The sequence below is a fragment of the Arachis hypogaea genome, chromosome 2 (genome assembly GCF_003086295.3).
Source record: "Arachis hypogaea cultivar Tifrunner chromosome 2, arahy.Tifrunner.gnm2.J5K5, whole genome shotgun sequence".
In the NCBI taxonomy this organism is placed as follows: domain Eukaryota; kingdom Viridiplantae; phylum Streptophyta; class Magnoliopsida; order Fabales; family Fabaceae; genus Arachis; species Arachis hypogaea.
The window spans coordinates 15,322,774-15,343,672 of record NC_092037.1 but is presented as its reverse complement, the minus strand read 5'-3'; the positions used below and the strand labels follow the sequence as shown (position 1 = coordinate 15,343,672).

Below are 20,899 nucleotides of genomic sequence, written 5' to 3'. Positions count from 1 at the left end.
AAAGTTTTAGGTTCTATCATGAAAATAGAATGTGACCATGGTCCCCTACATATCTTGGGTACGTGACCATCAACTCAGAATTGAAAACAACATTTTTTTTAATTTTACCCACACGCCTACAAAATCAATGGGCTACTTACTAAATAGTAATAATAATAAATGTAATATGGGGAATTCTTTTATTTAGATTAAATAAATAAAAATTTACAAAAATGCATAAAATTCAACATAATTACATAAATGCATAATATATCACATCTCAAATATTAAGGATATTGTTAAAAAAGAGTAGATCTTGAATAATCAAATATGTCTAAAATATGTAAATAAAAATAAGATCGGAATTGAGTCAAGCCAGCTCATGAGTCAGTTCGAGTTCGACTCATTAATAGTTTGATAAGCTGAACTCGTGAGTTGGTGAGCCGAATTTAAACTTGGATTTGAGCTCATAAATTAAATGAGCTGAACTTGAATTTGGATAAACTTAACTCATTAGCTCGTGAGTTAACTTGATTATATATATAATATTAAAAGTATATATTAAATACATATAGGATATGTTTATTAATAATTTAATATATATAATAGTAATATATAATTTTACATATATATTAATGTTCTTAATTGTTTAATATTTTATAGTCATTTTTTATATATAATTTCGATGTAGGATATAAGTAAAAATTTATAATTAATAGATATATAATATATTAATTTTTTTAAATATTTTTAATATATATAAATTATAATTTATTGATATAAAATTATAGATTATATTCCTATTATTTAAGCCATTTCATTGAGCCGAACTTGAATTTACGAAATAAATTCAAATATTAATGAGTCAAAACGATAAGCTAAATTTAATTTTCGTGAGCTAAATTTAAATTTAGTCTAGTTTAACTCAATTCAACTTACTTTCGGTTCTAAATAAAATATAAAAGGTACTCAACTACACAGCACTTTAAAATCTACTCTTGACTTTATCTCGTGATTTTTAACTAAGTACGAGAAAACTATATATTTAAATTATAGCTCGTTACCATATCATATTGTATTATATTATTATAAATTAAAATGAAAAATGAGAATAATTAGAGGGATATCTCGTATGAATTGAGCATCACCCATCGTCATCCATACCCATTACCCAAACCTCCCATGAATAATAATTATGAATTGAAACTTGAAACTCAACAGCGCTACCACTATTATCCTTCGCTTCCCTAATTTTGATTACAACCCGCCCCTGTTTCTCTCAAGATCCCTCATAATCCGTTGGAAAAGTTTCAAACTTGAGCTTTGAAGCTGGGGTTTTCTCGTTCCGCTTGTTGGGTCGTCTTCGAGATATGCGCGGAGCTGGCGGCGACGGCGGCGGTGGTGGTGGTGTCGCTGTCAGAGGTGGCAACATCTACTGGGGAAGGAAAGGGGGCACTGATTTCAGAGGAATCGTTGTGATCTTTGCTTGGGTTTCTGTTCCACACAACTTGCTTCGGGAATTCGTTGATTTGTACTCTTCTTTGGGATGGAATTCCCTTGTTTGTTATGCTCATTATCTTTCTGCGTAAGTTTTTCTTTCTAATTTTTAGATTTGTTTGGGTTAATTTGTATTTCTTTTAGGTCAATTTTTTCTGCATTAGCATGTAGTTGTTTGTTATTTAATAACTGATTTGATTATCAGATGGAGTTAATTGAATAAGAAGATGATGAAATTTGTGGGCTTAGTGTTAGATGAGAGGAATAGGTCGTATACCCAAATTAGTTTGAACTTAAAAAATTATGCTGTTGCATGGTATATCTTTGTCTTGGAGAGTAAAATTGTCAATTGTCAAATAGAATCTTTGCTTTTTAGGAAGTCAAGTTGGTTATTAATTCTAGCTAAAGTGGCAATCTAAATTCTAGCTAAAGTTTTTTGGCTTTAGAATCTTGGCCTCACTTTGTTCTAGCCTTCTAGCTAATATTCCGGTTTTTGCATCTCTTCTTTTGTGTGATTCTTTATTTTCCTAATTTTCAGTGTTCAAGCAAACAAGCAACGACCTACTTGTGGGTCTTTTTCTGGCCCGTTTAGTGAACTTTATCATGGGATGGCAGCTTTAGTGAGTTGGAACTTGCATTATCATGTTGGCCAAACCATGTTGAAACAAAATGGAACAGAAAAGTTTGGCTTGTATAAGCGCCTTTCATAGAATTAGGTTTTCACCATGATATTGATGAAAAACATTAAGTTCGTAGATAGTTGATGGGAAGTAGATGTGGACCTGTTTTATCAAGTAGAATTAAAATAGATGAAAATTTACCGGTGATAAACTAGAAAAGTTACTCTTATTGTTGCATCAGATACATGTTACAGAGTTTACACATAAAATCAGGAATATGGGTGGGTTGTAGAGGTGTAATTATTCTTGAGTCATTAAAATTTCTCCATAATTTTAGTTACCTATTATAAGACAGCAATAGTTTTAGCTGCAACTCTTTACAGAGGTTTGTGCTCTGCTTTGTTGCATTTGCAAATATTTGAGACCTGCCCACATGTACATGTGTCTATATCTTACATGGTTTGGGAAGCTTTTTTGTGCAATGAAGTTCAAATAGTTTGACTTCAGACGCGGAAAAGATATGGAACCCAGCTTCACTTCCAGCTATATAGATGTGATTTAGAATGGAAATGTTGCTGTGAGTCTGTGATTGTAAAAAGAATATGTTGAAAGGAGATTAGAGCATAAAATATTAATAATATCTGGTACTCTACTACATATTAAGTAGGCTTGAGTTGTTAGATGTTGCATGATCCTAAATTACTTCTGGCAAAGCACTTTGAGACATGATAAGTGATAGCCAACTACATTACTGTTGAAAGCATACTATTTCGTATTCGCATTTTGTCTCCGATCATTGCCTTATTTGATCTATACTTATTTGAGTTTATTGGATTGGTGTTTGATACTGACAGAAATGTCTATATTACAAATTTCTTCTCTCATGCAGATTCCATGATGAAAATGCCATGTCACTGGCATTTAGTGTTCTTGAGGAGCTTATTGAGGTCTGTGTTGGAAATTTGAAAACATGCAAATATCTATATATATCCTTTTAAGAAGCTGTGGTCACTAGGCACCATCCTCTTTATCTGTATATCTTGTCTATGTTCTACATTCTTGGATTATGCTAGAAACAATTTTGCATTTTGCAGGAACTGCGGATTAAGCCATGTCCTGTTGTATTTGCTGCGTTTTCTGCTGGATCAAAAGCCTGTCTGTACAAGGTATTTCAGGTAAGTTTTATTCATCTGATCTATCTTTGGCATATAGAGAATTAATGTATGTCCTATTAAAATAGAGATTCCCATTGTAACAGTTTTCATATAAATGCAGCTTATTGAAGGAGGATGTGAAGCTCGAATCCACATGGTAATCACCTTTTATTTTATTTTTATTTTAGGCTAACTATGAATTTTGCCTTTGTTCACTCTGTGCTTTCATCTTTGATTGATGAAATCTTTTAATGCAGATTTTTTTTAAACTTACTAATTATTAGTTTATTTTGTGAAGCATAACTATCAGTTGCTTAAGAGATGTGTTTCCGGGCACATCTACGATTCTGGCCCGCTAGATGTTACGAGTGATTTCGGCTTCCGCTTCTCTCTACACCCTTCCATTGCAAAAGTGCCCGGACCATCAAAGCTTGCTACCTGGGTAGCGAAATCTGTTGTTTCTGGTTTAGATGCTCTATATATAACTAGGTTGGAAGTCCTAGCATCTGAACATTGGCAAGCTTTATATTCTTCTGTGGTAAGTGTTGTTAGAACCCCTAACTAAGTCGAGCAGCCGGTATCTTTAGATATTTCTATTTTAAAATAAATTGGCTTTAATTGTCATTTTTGTTTTTAGAATTTTGGTGCCCCGTTTCTCGTTGTATGTTCTGAGAATGATGACCATGTGCGGTACCAAAGCATCTACGACTTTGCCCAACGGCTGTGCAATCTTGGTGGAGATGTCAACCTTTTAAATTTGAGTGGCTCATCTCACGTAGGTTTGTCTGAGGCCCAATTTCCCCTATGCCGTTTCTAATTTGGACATGTATAACACAAATGCTGTTACTTGTTTCAGGACACTACAAGCAGCATCCGATCCAATATAGGGCTGCTGTGAGCAATTTATTTGAGAAGGCTGCTTCAATATATTCGCAAAAACTGATCCTCGAACGAGAAAGAACTCATATGGAAGGTGCACAAGATGAGATATCCGAGTTAATCTGTGACCTTCAGAAGGTGGCTATCAATTCAAATAAGAGCCTTAGAAGAGTCGCAGTTGGGCCAAGCGACCATTTCTTTATGCCTAGTGCTGCCGGACATTACAATGATAGGGACTCTGGGACTGTGCAAGACGAACAGAAAGAAAAACCTGTTTTTCTGCCCAGCTCTCCAAGCATCAGTGCTCATAGTGTCCTTGGTCAATTTCTTTTTGATGTTTGCGTTCCGAAGAATGTCGAAGGTTGGGATGTTAAATTTTCCGGAACTCCAAACGGAAGGTTGTGTTCTTCAGCTCCTAGGCATTCACCTTTCAGTGGTATTAAACGCATCCGTCGCTCAAGGTTATGAAGTTGTTTCTTGCGTCCGATTGAGGAAATACTGTTATATAAGCTTGACTGAACCATCACCAATTTTCCTAGACATAATTAGAAGATATTATGGATTTTCGCTAGGACAAATGGATCATGCATTTTAAGGGACAATGGAAATTTAATGGTTGAAATGGCTTTGACTATTAATTCCTGGTTACCCTTAGAAACAGAAGGGTGTGTAACCTTGAAAGAAGAGGTTTTGATGGTTCAAATAGTTTGACTCACAAGGTAATTTCATGGGGGTAATCTCAAACTGTAATGTGGCATTTGTAGTTTGAGTTCAAGTTGGTTCCCTATGATGAAAATATCTGTACATAACTACATATTATTATTATTGTTATTATTATTATTATTATTATTATTATTATTATTATTATTTATGTAATATATAGTTTTGAGGGAATATAAAGTTATGGTGTAACTTGCATGAGTCTTGGAACTTGCAAATTAACTTGCCTAACAAGGAAAAAACGAAGGTAAGTAAAAGGGATACATATAATTCCCCTTCTGATGTATTGTTTCTATTTGTTAATTTGGAATCCCCTAATCTTACATATGTTAAATGTGTGGGTTGGGCAGTGATTGTTGAATTGATTCAATTGCTTTTTTTTTTTTATGGAGAAGCGGGAGTCAGGGACCCCAAAATAGCAAGCAAAAACTACAAGCTTCTAAGTCTAAAAGAACCATTCATGTCAAAAGTTAAAGCTAAAATAATATCAGGTGTAGGCGCATCAAAAATGTGGAGGCCTATGGGAAGGTCATGCCCCTTCTTGGCCATTATATCTGCAACTGCATTGGCTTCTCTTAAGGTGTGATTTCAATCAATATTTTGCACGCGCCTGCTTAGGATCAGGATATCTTGTACAAGAGCTGCACAAGGGTGGGAGCTTGGACATCCTGTTTTAATAGCCTGAATAGCCATTAGAGAGTCAGATTCCACAATAATATTCTGTAAATCATTAGCAACTGCTATTTGGAGGCCTTTAATAATTCCCCAAAGTTCAGCATGCATAATAGTACAATTCCCCAATTGCTACCCTTAATATTAATCTCTCTTGTAATGATAATTCAAGTTTTCATTTTAATTTTAATGGTTTTCCATCCTAATAGCTACTCTATTTTATTTGTCACTCATTTATTTTTACTAATCTCTTTATCAATGTATGAATTTAGAAAAATAGAGTATATGGTGTCCATGATTATGATGATTATAATAGTTACAAAATTTTAACAATATTTTAAGGTGGTGTTAAAATTAAAGTTGATTTTTTTTATATTTTCGTAATATTTTTTTAAATATTAAAATTATATAAATACAATGCCAAAGGAACATTAGGAAAATGTATAAAAAGTGTTGCAATTTGCCGCTAATTTTTTTGGTAATGGATTGAAAGAGTGTGTTATGCTTAGTTATAAAAAATCGGTGTTTTTGGCAATGTTCTGAAAATCTGAAAATCGGGCCGGATTGGTCGGTCGGATCGGTTTAATTGTGAACTGATAGTATTAACGGTTCGATCAGGCATATAAACCGATTAAAAACTGTTGAATCGGATTAGAATCGGCCGGTCAGACCGAACCGGAACCAGACCGGTTTACACAAGGGAAGCTCCTTCGTTTCTTTCTCCCTTCTCCCTTTCTTTCTTTCAGTCGGAGAAATCACACAAACCCAACCACAAAACCCTAGCACTGTAAGCCTACACCACCGCCACAAGGAGGGGGCATACTGCCGCCGTCCGTCGCACTCAAAGTTCGCCATCCGTCATCTAGCTTCCCTCGTGCTCCAAGTTTTCAACCCCTGTTAGCTGTCACCGATCGCGGTTGCTTCCTCGAGCTCGGCGTCCGTCGTCTTTGTCTGCTCAGCCGCGCTTCCGTCGCCGTTTGTTTGCCGTTCACGTTCGCGTCTTCGTTCGCGTTCTTCGCCGTTCGCGTTCGCTCGGCGTTCACCGTTCGCGTTCACTCGTTGTTCACCGTTCGAGTTCGCGTTCGTCTGGAAGCCACGTTGCTCTGCTTCAAACTCTGCGACCAACCCGCGTGCTCCACTCAGCCGTCGAACTGCTGTCTGTTGTCCCCGCCGTGAGTTCCCTAAACCCGCCACCAGACAATACACTCACACAATAGACAACACCAATACTCTTCTTCAAACTCTGCAACTTCTTATTTGATTTGGTAGTGGTTTGGATTTTTTCATAGCCTAAATTAAAGTTACAATAGTTTTGTTCTCTTCTCTATCACATTGAAATTAAGCTTTGGATTTTCTTATTTCGTTTTAATTTTACCGCACTCAACATGTTTGATGAAATGCTTTAACAATATTTCTGATTGGTTTTATAATTTCTAGCTTTTATAATTTCTCCCAGTCAAGGTTAGTGGTCTGAACTCTGAAATTTCAAATTACTCAAATATGCAATTTCTGAAATTAGGGATTTGTGAATCTGAACTCTGAAGTTAGTGATTGATTTCTGATATGTTACTGATTTTGTTCTAATATGTGTTTTTGTTACTGATTCTGAAATTGAGTAATGGATTTGTTACTGATTCTGTCCTGTGGTCTTATGGATGATTATTGGATTTCTAGCAGTTCTGTTGCTGTTTTTAATTTGGATTATGATTTATTGATTTTAGTTATGGATGAAAGTATTAATCAAGAAGTAGTTGCTGATAATGCCTGTTTGAGTAATAATTCGTCTGCCAATCCTCTTAATTCAAATGATTCTGCTAATCCTAATCCACTTAGTTCGAATAATAGTCAGTCACAAGATTCTTCTAATTTATGGATTTTGATGATTGATAAATCTTCATGTTGGTTTTTAATATTTAGATATTTCTTTTTACTATTTAACTTTTGAGATTGTATTTTGATAAGATCATATGGATTTGATTGATGACACTTTGTTGTTGAATGCTAATTTTTGTTGTTGAATGGCCTGTTTGTTGCTGAATGATAATTTTTGTTGCTGAATTCTGTTGGTAATGGTGTTTTTGCTGGTGAATGTCCTGCTGTTTTTATTTCTTTTTGTTGCTGCTGAATGTTGGTGGCAGAATTTAGATATGGTCATGTTGATAATTTTTTTATTTTCCAATGTGCTGTGGCTAGTCTTTAATTTCGTATCTGGTTATGGATACTCCTTTGTTTTGTAGTTGCTGGTTTTGCTTTGATTTGTAGTTGGTTTTGCTTTGATTTGTAGTTGCTGGCTCCTAATTATTGTTGGTTTTGCTGGCTTTGTTTGTTGCTGAATGTTGGTGGCAGAATTTAGATATGGTCATGTTGATCATTTTTTGATTTTTCATTATGCTGTAGCTGGTCTTTAATTTTGTTTTAATTAATAAAAACTTTTATTAATTTCAGTTATGGATAATAGTATTAATCAAATAGAGATTAATAAAACTTTTATTAATTTCGAATGATGCTGCTAATCCTAATCCTAATCCACTGAAGCAAATTTGCAACAAGTTCTTGCGGATTTTGATGATTGATAAATCATGATGTTGGGATTTAATATTTTTTTGGTAACTGGTTGGGATTTAATATTTAGATATGTTTTTTTACTATTTAATTTTTTAGTTTATATTTTGATAAGATCATATGGATTAGGTTGATGATATTTTATGTAGTGTTTTAAATTTCGAAGATATAAGATTTATATTAGACTATAATTATATTTTAGGATGTTTATTTATAATTTATTTATTATTTTATTCTAAAATAGTTTTTCCGGTTGAATCACCGGTTGGACCAGTGACTAGAACGGTTCGATGACCGGTCTGGTTCTCAGAACCTTGCTAATTCCTATACATCAATTCTTTACCTCTAAATTTTGTAATTAACACACGCTTTTTAGTTTTTTCGGTTGAATTTCTAAGTTTATTCCCTCCCACGAAATTCTCACCCCTTTTATTTTATTTATTTAATTTTACTCTGCTTTCTTGCTTCTTCTGCAGCACAATTCACCAAAATAACTGCGGGTTTGCGATTCTGTTGTTGGGAGTTGATCCGAAAAATGGAAGTTTTGCTGCCAAAACTTCCATCTTTCAAGTTCTCAAGCCCCATTTGTTGCTGTTCAATAAGCACTAGGAGCTCTTCTTATGTGAAATTCGGATTCCGTCGATTTTCTTCTCTATCTGTTTGTGCATCAACCATTAATGAAGCTGTAGCTGAACCATCCCTTGGTTCCCCTTCTTTGGGGCACACCACAAGACCCCATTTTCCTATACTTCACCAGGTGACTACTTTCTTATCTTATCTTATCCTCGCTTTCATTTTTTTATCCTTTGTCATTTATGTTTAGCCTGTGAATGATTAGAAAATGTTTAGATAAGATGTTAGCTTTTTAATTTGATATACTTGCTAGTTGTGATGCTCAAGCACTTCATTTTTACTCATGTAGGCGTGTATATGTATCATATACATATACGTTAACCTTCTTAAATTCATGACTAATTTCTAGAAAAGTGCCGTATTTATGGATCATATTCGATATTTGCATTCTTATCTGTGCAACATAGTTCGCAAGCTTAGACAAAGTTTAGACCCACTTTGACATTGTGGAAACATTGAAGCTACGAAAGATAGTCTCCTTGACTGCTCACTTACTGAAGCTTAAATGTTCTAATTTATCTTTTCGTCTTTGCTCTATGTTGTGATTGTGATTCACATCCCTAAAGCTTGCATTTCTTGTGTAACTCTTAGTTTATAGAGGAAGAATGTGTTCATTTGATGGATGAGATCTACAACTTTTTGCCAAACCTTAAGTCAATGGTTAAACACCTAATTCTCATATCAAACAATCGCTAAGTATTGTAGTAAAGTAATGTGAATAGTTATAGAATGCTTGAATTCCAATGCCAAAGAAATGTGGTTCAAAGGTTTCTCTTCATTAATAAAAATATTAAAAAAATGGTGAAAAAGTCACTCCATATGTTATTCTTTAATATCATAAAGTTATGATACTCTCAAACTCAATTCGCAGGAAGTAAATGGCTCAAAACTTGTTTACTTAGACAATGCAGCAACTTCTCAGAAGCCTACCGTTGTTTTGAAGACACTGCAAAGCTACTACGAAGCATACAATTCGAATGTACATCGGGGCATACATTTCTTGAGGCAAGTATAGTGTAATATTAATAACTAAAATTCTAATTGCATAATTTGGTTGTATGTTTTATCTTGCACAATTTTTTATGAATACAGTGCAAAGGCCACGGATCAGTATGAAGCAGCTAGAAGGAAGGTTGCAAGTTTTATAAATGCTTCTGACTCCAGTGAAATTGTATTTACGAGAAATGCTACTGAAGCTATCAATCTAGTGGCTTATTCTTGGGGCTTGTCAAATTTAAAGAGAGATGATGAGGTATTTAATGATAGAGTAATGTTATACATCCAAGTCTTTTCATGAACCAAGTCCAACCAAGTTAAACAATAAGACTTGGAGTAATGCTATCTATAATTGACTTTTGTTGATGTTAGACCAACTTGGTTGGACTTGGTTAACAAAAATCACTTGGATGTGTAGCATTATTCTTAATGATATATATCTTTATGAATGTCAAATAACATAATTGTTCAAAAGCCTGAGATCATTTTGTGTGTCTTCTTAAGTTTTGAAGAAAGTATTAAGGATTAATTTGAATTGGCAAAAGGAATTCAATAATAGAAATTTGAATATCAAGAAACATTGGGTATCTTTTAGTTAATTAAATTTCCCTAGTCTTGGTGTCCTTGTTAATGTTTGTGTTCCACCATTATGTCCAAATCTTGCCCTCATCAAATCCTCCATTCTATATATATATTCTTACAGATTATACTTACGGTTGCTGAACATCACAGTGCGATTGTTCCTTGGCAACTACTAGCTCAAAAAGTTGGGGCTGTTTTGAAATTTGTGAACTTAAACCAATATGAAATTCCAGATATGGACAAATTGAAAGAACTGCTGTCAAGGAAGACCAAGTTAGTTGTTGTCCATCATGTTTCAAATGTGCTTGGTATGTTTCTTATTTCTTATTATGTTTCTTTGTGTTGATTGAACAATACTTCAATATGTATACCATCAAAGATCATGTGCTTCTTGGGTTGATGGCTTGATGAACTTTTTATGTCACAACAAGGTCACTAGGTTTCTAAGCTTGCTATATGGCATACTCAATGTTCTTCCGCAAAACTTTTCAAATTAGGTATCACTTAGCATTGAACATTCCAAATTAGTATTTTTTTCCCCCTCATTGAACTTGAAGAAACATATTAGGTATGAAAAGGTAAGAGACGAAACCTATTACTAGGAGAGTTAATTCCAAAACAGCCAGGCTGCTGAAGGATTGTCTTTAGTTTAAATGGGAGCTCTATGTCTCACAGAGGCTGATAAGTGGCGCTTGTATCAGCATTCTGTAGGGTTTGGTTTAATCACACTTTTAAGAACAGAGAGTTTACTTTGCAAATCAATTTGTAAAGTGGTCCTTAATGGAGTATGAAGTGGCAATCCAAAACTTATTCTATAATGGAATCCACAAAATCTGGTTATTCTATAAGTTAAAAAAAATCTTATTAATATCAAGCAGAAACTAATGCTTAGCGCAGTACTCAATTCCATTACAACCTTAATAAGGTTAAATATCAGTGCATACATCGTATGTGAACTGTAACAGCATCCTAATTTCTCTTGCTGTGTTTTTTCAATTTTTAGACTTCTATTTTATGCAGCATTGCAGCTGGTAGTACTTGTTGCTCACTTTTGGAGTTTATAGCTAAAATGAACTAGTTTTGATATATTTGTACAGCTTCGGTACTTCCTGTTAGAGATATTGCTAACTGGGCTCATGATGTTGGAGCAAAAGTGCTTGTAGATGCCTGTCAGAGTGTTCCACACATGACAGTTGATGTTCACAGCCTCAATGTTGATTTTCTTGTTGCTTCTTCTCACAAGGTTAGGATTGTTAACTTATTTTTGCTTGTATTTCTTTGGAACAATATATTAAGTTTGTCAAATATTTCTTCCAGATGTGTGGGCCTACAGGTGTTGGATTCTTATATGGTAAAATAGACCTCTTGTCGTCCATGCCTCCCTTTTTAGGTAAGTAATTAGACAGGGTATTTCCCTTGCGTCTTCTCGTTCAAATAGGAAATGACTATAAAATAAAATTGAAGCCCTATTTTTTTTTGGAACCATGATTAATGATATTGTCTTTTGAAGCTAATATACTGATGGCAACCTCGGCCTTTTCTTTGTCTAGGTGGTGGTGAAATGATTTCAGATGTATTTCTTGATCACTCAACTTATGCTGAACCTCCATCCAGGTTTGTGAACTTGCTTTTCCCGACTCTTATCTTATGGATAGTCTTATGTGACCTTGGGTGGAGATCACAAGTTTGATGAAGAGCATTTGTGGTTCTATTAATTTGCATGTCTATGTCTAATAATTTCTTTGCTTCTATGTTTTTAAAATTAACTCAGTAGTCAGTGTTACTGACAGATTTTAACTTCTCAATCCTTTAACTTCAAAAGGATCAACCATCTACAGTTACTGTTAGTAATAGATAAATAAGTGATAGATAATATGTAGTTGTTGTTCTCTTTGCAACTTTTTTCTGTTTGGCATACTATTAGTTGACTGTGTCTAATTATTCGATGCACTCTGATTGTCCTAGATTTGAGGCCGGAACACCAGCAATTGGGGAAGCAATTGGTTTAGGAGCAGCAATTGATTACTTATCTGGGATTGGTATGCAAACCATACATGATTATGAGGTAACTTAGGCTTCAATCTTTTAAAGGACAAGCTATTTTATGATTCAAAGAACAAGAAAGATACATGCTATGAATCTATCAAAAGCATTAGCAAGCTTGATGTTCCTCTTAACTTTTTTCTCTTTCTTTTGGGGGGACAACCCAAAAAGGAAAACTGATAGAAATGGTTAACGAAATGCGTTCTAAATGAAAATGATCTGTGCTTATGTGAGAGAAACTGCACTGTAAATTAAATTTGATAAATCTTTCCACGCTTGTGCTTAGTCACATATGTTGATATTAACAGTTTGTCTGGTGCAAGGTTAACTATTTTGATTCCAATGAAATGTGAAATTTCACAGGTGGAGCTGGGAAGATATCTTTATGAAAGGCTCCTTTCAATCCCAAATATTCGCATCTATGGGCCGGCACCTTCAGAAAAAATTAAACGAGCTGCACTTTGTTCTTTCAATGTTGAAAATATTCACGCAACCGATCTTGCAACATTTCTTGATCAACAGGTAAGAGGATAAAAATGACCATCCCCAGTCCCCACACGCAAAGTTCTCCAAGAACCATTTTTTTCAAGAAAGAAGCTATAGATAGCAATCATGATGATCTTTTGCCATTGTATGCCTGCTAAAAAACGTACTATTTAGCATTTTTGGAATTATGATCAGCATTGCATTGAGCATGTTTGGAAATTATTTCTGTCTTGAATTGCAATTGATGATGTAACATCTTTTCAGCATGGAGTGGCTATCAGATCGGGTCACCATTGCACCCAACCCCTCCATCGGTACTTGGGAGTCAATGCAAGTGCACGTGCAAGTCTCTATTTCTATAACACTAAGGAGGATGTTGACAATTTTATCCAGGCCCTCAATGACACAGTCAACTTCTTCAGTTCATTCAAGTAATCAGAATGTATTGTTATGTAAATCAATTTTTCTTTTTGTATGTCATCTCACTGTTAGGTCAATTGGTAGGGACGTGCTATCTCAATGTTCTTGAATTAAATTCCTTCTAATGATCTTAGTGGTGGAGGCGTCTTGTAAATTTTGGGTTTCATTGTCTAAATTGTGGAACACCATATCATCAACCTCCTAAACTTGTATGTATAATGAAATTGATGCTGAATTTCAGTATCGAAACAAAAGAATGATGCTTAGGCATTGTTTTATACCTAGTCAATATTTAAAATCAATTCTATATATGTCAAGCAGCACAGGCAATGGAATTGTCAAGCAGCACAGGCAATGGAGAGCCCTGTAAATTCAAAGACATGCACCAAAAAATCTATTCTATATATGTTACTGGGTCGTTAAGTTGATAAAAAAAAAAATTTTCAATAAAAAAATATTTGAATTCTAGTGGTTTTATTGATGTATCCCCCAGTCTATATAGGGTATCAGGGTAAGTTTTTAACTCTTTTTCATCCAATCCCAACTTATCAAACGCTGGTTTGAATAGGATGTCGGCCGAGCTCTTCTGGTCCACCAAGGTTCTGTGTAGATGGGCGTTTGCATGGATCATAGTTATCATTACCGGATCATCATGTCCGGGAATAATGCATTGCCCATCTTCTTTAGTGAAGGAGATGGTTGGGAGGTCGGGGACTTCACCCCCGACCTGATAGACCTCCTTTAGGTGCTTTTTGCGAGATGACTTTGTGAGATCGCCTCTCGTAAATCCTCCTGAGATCATATGTATATGTCTTTTCGGGATTTGTGGTAGTGGATCTTTTCGGTCCTCCTCTCGCTTTCTCTTGCCATGGTGGTCCGACCTTTCCATAAGATATCTGTCAAGCCAACCTTCTCTAACCAGTTTTTCTATCACATTTTTCAGGTCGTAACACTCTTTTGTTGAGTGACCATATAGCTTATGGTACTCGCAATATTCGCCACGACTTCTCCCTTTTTTATTTTTAATGGGTCTAGGGGGAGGTAGCCTTTTGGAATGACAAATCTCCCTCTATACATCGACCAGGGAGACTCATAGAGGAGTATAGGAGTGATATCTTCTGGACCTTTCAAGGCCAACTTCCTCTTTTTTCTTGGGCTCTCTCTCTTTCTCTTTTGATGAGTGAGAGTGCCCAGATCGCCAATTTGGCTCTCGTAGCCTGGCATTCTCTTCCATGTTGGTGTACTTCTCGGCTCTTTTTTGTACATCACTCAAGGAAGTCAGGTGCTTTTTCGAGATGGACTGAGAGAAGGGGCCTTCTCGGAGTCCATTTACTAGGCCCATAATCACTGCCTCTGTGGGCAGATCTTGAATCCCCAAGCATGCTTTGTTGAATCTCTCCATGTAGTCTCTCAGAGGTTCTCCGATCTCCTATTTCACTTCCAGGAGACTCGGCGCGTGCTTTACTTTGTCCTTCTGCATTGAAAATCGCATGAGGAACTTACGCGAGAGGTCATCAAAGTTGGTGACCGACCTTGGGAGTGGGTATCGAACCACTTCATCGCTGTTTTTGTTAGGGTTGTCGAAAAAGCCTTCCAGTGAGTAGTATCAGAGGCGTCGGCTAGGTACATCCGACTTTTAAAGTGGCTTAAGTGATGCTTTGGGTCTGTGGTCCCATCATAGAGGTCCATATCAGGGTTTTTGAAGTTTCGAAAAACTTTTGCCCTCATTATGTCCTCACTGAACGGGTCATTCCCCCCCAAGGGAGAGTCTTCTCGGTCACTGCGAGAGTTTCGACTTTGGAGAGCGGATTCTAGTCTCGAGAGCTTTTCTTTGAGCTCTTTCCGCCGTTCAATCTCACCTCTTAGGTTTCTCTCCGCCTCTTGCTGTCACTCCAGCTCTTGTTCTAGTTGTTCCAACTGCCCTTGGTAGCCGTGGAACAATCCCATGAGCTCGGTTGCATGGGGTTGTCCCTCTTTTTCCGATTCGTGTCCCTCAGAGGAGTTTCCCTTTGGGTCCTTTACCCCTGAGGCACCTTCTCTGTGTTGATTAGTCGCTCCTTGGTGAGTGACTATAGCCCTGTCGTTGTTACCAGTGTTTTGATTATCTTGCTCCGAATCAGACGTTGTGTTTCCATCTTCGTTCAAGTTGTCTGCCATCGTAGGTTGAACTCCAGGTCCCCAACAACGACGCCAATGTTACGTTGGGTAACTGGAGGTTAATAGACTGGGCTTGCAAGGTTGGTCCAAACGTATGGGCGAGGTGGTCTCCGACTTGGTTTGCGTCTGGGAGCCGCCGCCCGACTCGTGTGTATGAAGGAATGGGGGATGGTACCTGCAAAGACACTCTGATGCCTAAGTCAGCAAAGGGGTAAAGCAGGTTTAGCGAATATTGGAACTTAGAGATACCTGAGGGGTGTCAGTGTATTTATAGTGGTGATCCAATAACCACCGTTGGAGTAGTTCCACCTTTTGAGGTGGATAACCATCCCTTTATCTTAGGGTAGTTGAGATATGCCTTTTGAAAATGGGTTGAGAGATTTTAGGGGTAGTTACTTATTTGAATAAGTGTTATCTGCCAACTATCTCTCAAGTCCAACTTCTTCGTGAAGGAGTCTGTATTGAATCCGACCTCTTCGGGAAGCGAAAGCCAATCTTTAGATTGGGCTTCTTTGATTCCTTTTGGACCTGGCCCTATCGTTGGGTCAGGGTATGAATAGTAATGTTTGTCAACGATAAAGATAAAAATACTTAAGTTTTATGTAAAAATAAATAAAAAGATGTTTTTTCCCATCTTTTTCTAATTATGTATAAACATATTTTAGTATAAATGATCCACATATCATATTTTTATTTGTTCGTATTTATATTATACTGATACAATGATACGTATAACTTTACGGGAATAAAACACTATATAAAAGGTAAAGACATTGTTATAAAAAAGTATTTTCTATTTTTAAAATTTAAACTTAAAAATATTGGTTTACAACTTAAGATGATTTTTTATTAATTTTTTGTAATATTTTTTAATCTAGTAAATCAAAAATTGATATATTATAGATCTAAATTTTATTTAGAGATTTATTATTAACTAATAACTTAACCAACAACTTTTTGAGATATTACCATCAATTTATGTAAAATAATAATAATATGATATATTTTAAATTGTGATAACAACTAATCAAATAATCATTGGTAATAAGCTCTGATATTGTTTTTTCAACGCGTTTGTAATTGAGCGTTTGTTTTTTAATACATGTATACAGTTTGGTTTGTTAAATACAAAATTTTTAAGATATAGTAATACATAAGAGTATATAAAATAGGAAACTTTTCCAATGGTCCAGTCCACTTTTTTGGATCTTTGGTGATCCATGTACGGTTAGGTAATTAGTAAAAAATTTGTCTTGTAGTAGGTTGTGTAATGTCTTTAATGGTCCTGCAATAAAATGAAAACTGACCACAAGGGCAATGATAGCTGTTAAGCTTGAGAGTAAAAGTTAAGCCAAAGTTCAGGTGAGCCAGCCGGTGTAACATGTGTAGCCATTGGGCTTTATATTATTATTTTTGGTCAGTAGGAATTGGGCCTAATTAGAGGAAAATGCAAGTAATGTGTGGAGGTTTGAAATTTTAGTTGGGTTTGATATTTGGTGGCCGCATTGTTGAAAAAATGCTAGTTTCGATGATGGTGTTAGGGTACAACAATGAAGGCTCTTCTAGAAGTGATGCAGGGATATGAATCTAAAAAAAAAAAAACAAAGAAATGATGCAGGGAGGGCTGGTGGGGAAACGGCAAAAAAATTTTGCTTGTTAATGGAAAACGTTGTCGTTTTCAAATCTCAACCAGTGCCCTAATCTGTAGGGGAGAACCCAGCCGTGGTGTTTTGGAGGCTTGCCTTACCCCTCATCTGCTTTCTTCGCTTTGGGCTTTTGCTTACACTATTAATGTGAGGCTGCGTAACCTCAATCACCGTGGCTTCCGGTTTCTCATGCAACTCGTGTCGGCGTCTACGGATTGTTTAGGTCTTATCTGAGGACAAAGTTATTTGGAGTGGAGGTCGTTCGTCACCGGTGGTGGGTGCAGCTCGTCGCGGTAGGGCGTGAGGCTCTGAAGGCCAGTTGCTGCCTTCCTGCTGTTGCTTTCCCGGAAGCTCCAGCAGACAAAACCAGCAACCGGTCCGTGGGGTGGTGGTCGTTGTTGTCACTTTGCTTATCTCATCAGTTTAGTTTCTCATCTACCATCGCCGTAGGTAGTCATCCGGGCAAGTAAGCGTCCCTTAGCCATGTTAATTTATTTTTAATTATTTTTCGATTTCATTTACCTATATTGAATCTGTTGCCGAATGTTTTTATCGTTGTTGAAGTAATGTTATGTGTTAGCTAAAATGGATGATGTTTTTTGCGGTGAAAGTTATTATAATTAAATGTGTTGGCCAAAATGATAGTGGCCTTAATTTGTTGGTTTGAGTTGAAGTTCTAGGTAAGCATATGAGTAGACGTGGGGTTCCCATCGCCCTGTGTAAGTCCGTCCACCTTTGAGACTGACTCTGGCAATTTTCATTTTGTTTTCAATTTAATTTCTCCATCGTGACTTTGTTGTTGAAGGTTTAACCTGTCACTGAAATAATGGAATTTTTACTACTGAAATCTGGTGTTGTTGTTCTTGAAAATTCTGATAAATATTTTATGATCTTGTTGAAAATTTCTGCGATGTGTTAATGTTGGTTTAACCGCATTGTCGACCTCATTAGGTGATTGAGCATAAATTGTGTTGTGGAAAAAGTTGAGGTAACCGAGTTTGTTGCTTAATCCCGTGACAAACCCCTGAATTTGCTGCTGCAAAGAATGCTTTATACAATTCGTTTTTTTGTGTAAAATCCTTCGGTATTTATTTTGTGACAACTTGGTTTGTAGCTGTATTGGTAGCAATGTTAGGAGGTAGTGGTGAATGTGTTTGCTTCTCTGTGTCGTAGTTGTAATGCATGTGGTGTTTTTGGAAGTCTGTGTTTGTAGTTAGCAAGTGGAGGCTGTGAGGATGTTGGAATCATGTTGGATAGTAGATGAGGTGGTAAAGTAAGGGTTTTTTTATCTACGTAAGTGCCAAAGAAGTTTGTGCAATCCCTAGTCTATTGTTTGTTACAGTTTGACATGTTTGTCTTTCAGGTAATAATGGCATCAAGTAGCAAGTTTTGGAAGGATGCGTGTATGTGGAATAAGCCTCTTGCGGATTACTGGATGGAGGGCAATGCTGGTGTGTCGAATCCACAGGTACAATGGGTAGACGTGCCATTCTGTTTTTATAGTGTGTTAGTGGGATCTAATTGGATGGGAATGGTCTGTTACACCATATCGGTGGTATAGTTCATGCAGTTGGTTGTACTCTTAGCAGGTGTGAGGGTTATCATGTGAGAACTAATATTCTATGTGGTGACTATGATGTGATGAGTCTGATGCGTAGAAGAAATGCTAGATTGGTGTTTTTTTGTTAAGTTAGCCGTGGCTGTAGTATTTGTTAAGTTTGCAAATGTGAACTTTCACATTTTAAAGAAATATGCACTACTTGCATCTGTGACAATGAATGTCGACAAGCAAATCCTTTATTAAATAGATTGGCATGAAGATGTTGTAGTGGCCAACCATTATGATGGTTGGCTAAACTGTATGTTAAATTATAACATGATAATGTTATAATTATATTAATTTTACAATCCTGAATGGAGTTTTTCAGGTCAAGTTTTCAGGGTTGAATTAATAACCATATTAGTAGCTATGAACATTGCATTTGCAAAATTCACTTTGAAACTAATTTAAAATGAAAGGCTTTGATGGACAAGAGCGTTAATATGCATGGATATGCAATATTTAAACAGAATTCATTCCACATAATGAAGTTGGTAGCGAAATGTTTGTCTTAATTTTTCAGGACACAATGTTTGATACGAGAGTGGAGGAAGATGCTGAGTTATCCGATTGGGAAGGAAGGGGGGCTTCAATGTTGCCCGGTTTTTTTGGGTTTGGATGGGTTGCGAGCAGAAGATGTTCTTGAAATGGAGTTCTCTTCACCTCAGGAGGCAGGCGGCTTCTATAACAATTACAGCCAACTAAAGGGCTTTGCATCACGGTGAGGCAAGACTGTTAGAAACACTGTCGGAGAGATCGTGCGGTACACTTTTGTTTGTAATAGGCAAGGATTTCGAGAGAAGAAATGGTTGGAAAAGGTTGATCGCAAAAGGGAGCATAAGGTAGTTACCTGATGCGGATGCATGGCGGAGATGAGGATAAAGAGGAAAGACGGTAGTGGGAGGTGGTATGTCTCGCGTTTTGTCGAGAAGCATAACCACGAACTTGCGTATGGGAAGCTTGTTGATTATCTGCGATCACACAGGAAGATATCTGAGGTAGAAGTTGCTTAGCTAACAAGCATGAGGGAGATTGGGATTAGCATACCTAAGATTTATGAGTCTTTCGCAACACAACTAGGGGGTTTAATCTGGTAACATTCACAAAGCAAGATATGTATAATGAGATACGGAAATAGAGAGGTCTGCAAGGCGGAGATGTAAGTGCGGCTATTAGGTACTTGGAAGGTCTGGCACGCATGGATGGGAAAATGTTTTGGCGTTACAAGTTGGGGGCAGGGCAACACCTATGCAACTTGTTTTGGAGCGACAGTCGTTGCCAGGATGATTATGGGATTTTCGGCGACGTGCTAGCATTCGACGTTACATATGGCCGCAACAAGTACAACCTACCCGTTGTAGTCTTTTCCGGAGTAAACCACCACAACCAGACATGCGTATTTGGAACAGCAATGGTCTCATGCGAAACGCATGAGTCATATATTTGGGTTCTTTGCCAGTTTCTGGAGTGCATGCAAGGTAAGGCACCGCAATCGGTCATCACGGATGGTGACCCGGCCATGCGGATAGCAATCTAGTCTGTATTTTCTGATGCACATCATCGGTTGTGTGCCTGGCATCTGCTGAGGAACGCGACTGCTAACATAAGCGACCCGAGATTCACACAAATGTTTAGACACTGCATGTTGGCAGATATGGAAATCGATGAGTTCGAAGCGCATTAGGAGGCAATGCTCAACGAGTGCGGTGTTAGGGAGGTTGAGTGGGTTAAGGACTTGTACACCAAAAAGCACGCTTGGGCCACCGCATACATCCGCGGTAGATTTTTTGCTGGATTACGGACTACCTCTAGGTGCGAGTCACTACATGCCAAACTAGGGAGGTTTGTCGAGAGCAGGTACGGGGTGTTAGAATTTGTCAGAAATTTTCAAAGGTGTGTGGATTTTCTGCGTGACACCGAGGACGAGCTAGACTTTCGTTCATGGTAGGAACACCTGTGCTACAAACAGAGTTTGTTGAGCTGGAAAAGTCCGGGTGGACGATGTTCACCCGCGAAATGTTTCTCAGATTCCGGGATAGCCTGAAACGGTGTGTTCGTGTTAGAATATGTGAATTTAATGACACTGAGAACCCTCATGCATACACTCTCCAGAAGTATCGAAGGCCTGAGATGAATTGGAAGGTTTATAGGGACCCTGTCGCGAACAGATTTACTTGCACCTGCATGCGTATGGAGTCGTTTGGTATTCCTTGTGTGCATATACTTTCCGTGTGTGTTAGGCTTGACTTAGTG

General features: G+C 36.9%; 2 protein-coding genes across 5 annotated transcripts; both read left to right on the top strand.

The window, feature by feature from the left end:
• Positions 1-999: 999 nt before the first annotated feature.
• Positions 1,000-5,041, top strand: LOC112739044 (uncharacterized). Of its 3 annotated transcripts, XM_029291542.2 has the most exons (8): positions 1,050-1,564; positions 2,015-2,096; positions 2,986-3,043; positions 3,191-3,271; positions 3,372-3,407; positions 3,549-3,788; positions 3,888-4,029; positions 4,107-5,041. In XM_029291542.2, exons 3-8 carry the CDS (start codon positions 3,005-3,007, stop codon positions 4,595-4,597), a joined length of 1,029 nt encoding a protein of 342 aa, XP_029147375.1. In that variant the 5' UTR covers positions 1,050-1,564; positions 2,015-2,096; positions 2,986-3,004; the 3' UTR covers positions 4,598-5,041. The 3 variants fall into 3 exon arrangements, with proteins under 3 accessions (XP_025644737.1, XP_029147375.1, XP_025644739.1); XM_025788952.3 differs by lacking the exon at positions 2,015-2,096 and having other exon boundaries at positions 1,000-1,564; XM_025788954.3 differs by lacking the exon at positions 2,015-2,096 and having other exon boundaries at positions 3,561-3,788.
• Positions 5,042-6,184: 1,143 nt separating this feature from the next.
• Positions 6,185-13,552, top strand: LOC112739028 (cysteine desulfurase 1, chloroplastic). Of its 2 annotated transcripts, none has more exons than XM_072215650.1 (11): positions 6,185-6,693; positions 8,560-8,840; positions 9,588-9,721; positions 9,809-9,968; positions 10,416-10,602; positions 11,392-11,537; positions 11,612-11,684; positions 11,845-11,908; positions 12,260-12,359; positions 12,701-12,859; positions 13,088-13,552. In XM_072215650.1, exons 2-11 carry the CDS (start codon positions 8,619-8,621, stop codon positions 13,256-13,258), a joined length of 1,416 nt encoding a protein of 471 aa, XP_072071751.1. In that variant the 5' UTR covers positions 6,185-6,693; positions 8,560-8,618; the 3' UTR covers positions 13,259-13,552. The 2 variants fall into 2 exon arrangements, with proteins under 2 accessions (XP_072071751.1, XP_072071755.1); XM_072215654.1 differs by having other exon boundaries at positions 6,245-6,786.
• Positions 13,553-20,899: the final 7,347 nt, after the last annotated feature.

Excerpts from the sequence above, each read along its gene's own strand:
- LOC112739044 (XM_025788952.3), top strand. The coding sequence starts at position 1,350 with ATGCGCGGAGCTGGCGGCGACGGCGGCGGTGGTGGTGGTGTCGCTGTC. Across the intron at positions 3,789-3,887 it reads AAGCTTTATATTCTTCTGTG|AATTTTGGTGCCCCGTTTCT; the intron begins GTAAGTGTTGTT and ends TTTTGTTTTTAG. Across the intron at positions 4,030-4,106 it reads GAGTGGCTCATCTCACGTAG|GACACTACAAGCAGCATCCG; the intron begins GTTTGTCTGAGG and ends TACTTGTTTCAG.
- LOC112739028 (XM_072215650.1), top strand. The coding sequence starts at position 8,619 with ATGGAAGTTTTGCTGCCAAAACTTCCATCTTTCAAGTTCTCAAGCCCC. Across the intron at positions 9,722-9,808 it reads CGGGGCATACATTTCTTGAG|TGCAAAGGCCACGGATCAGT; the intron begins GCAAGTATAGTG and ends TTATGAATACAG. Across the intron at positions 11,909-12,259 it reads TATGCTGAACCTCCATCCAG|ATTTGAGGCCGGAACACCAG; the intron begins GTTTGTGAACTT and ends TGATTGTCCTAG.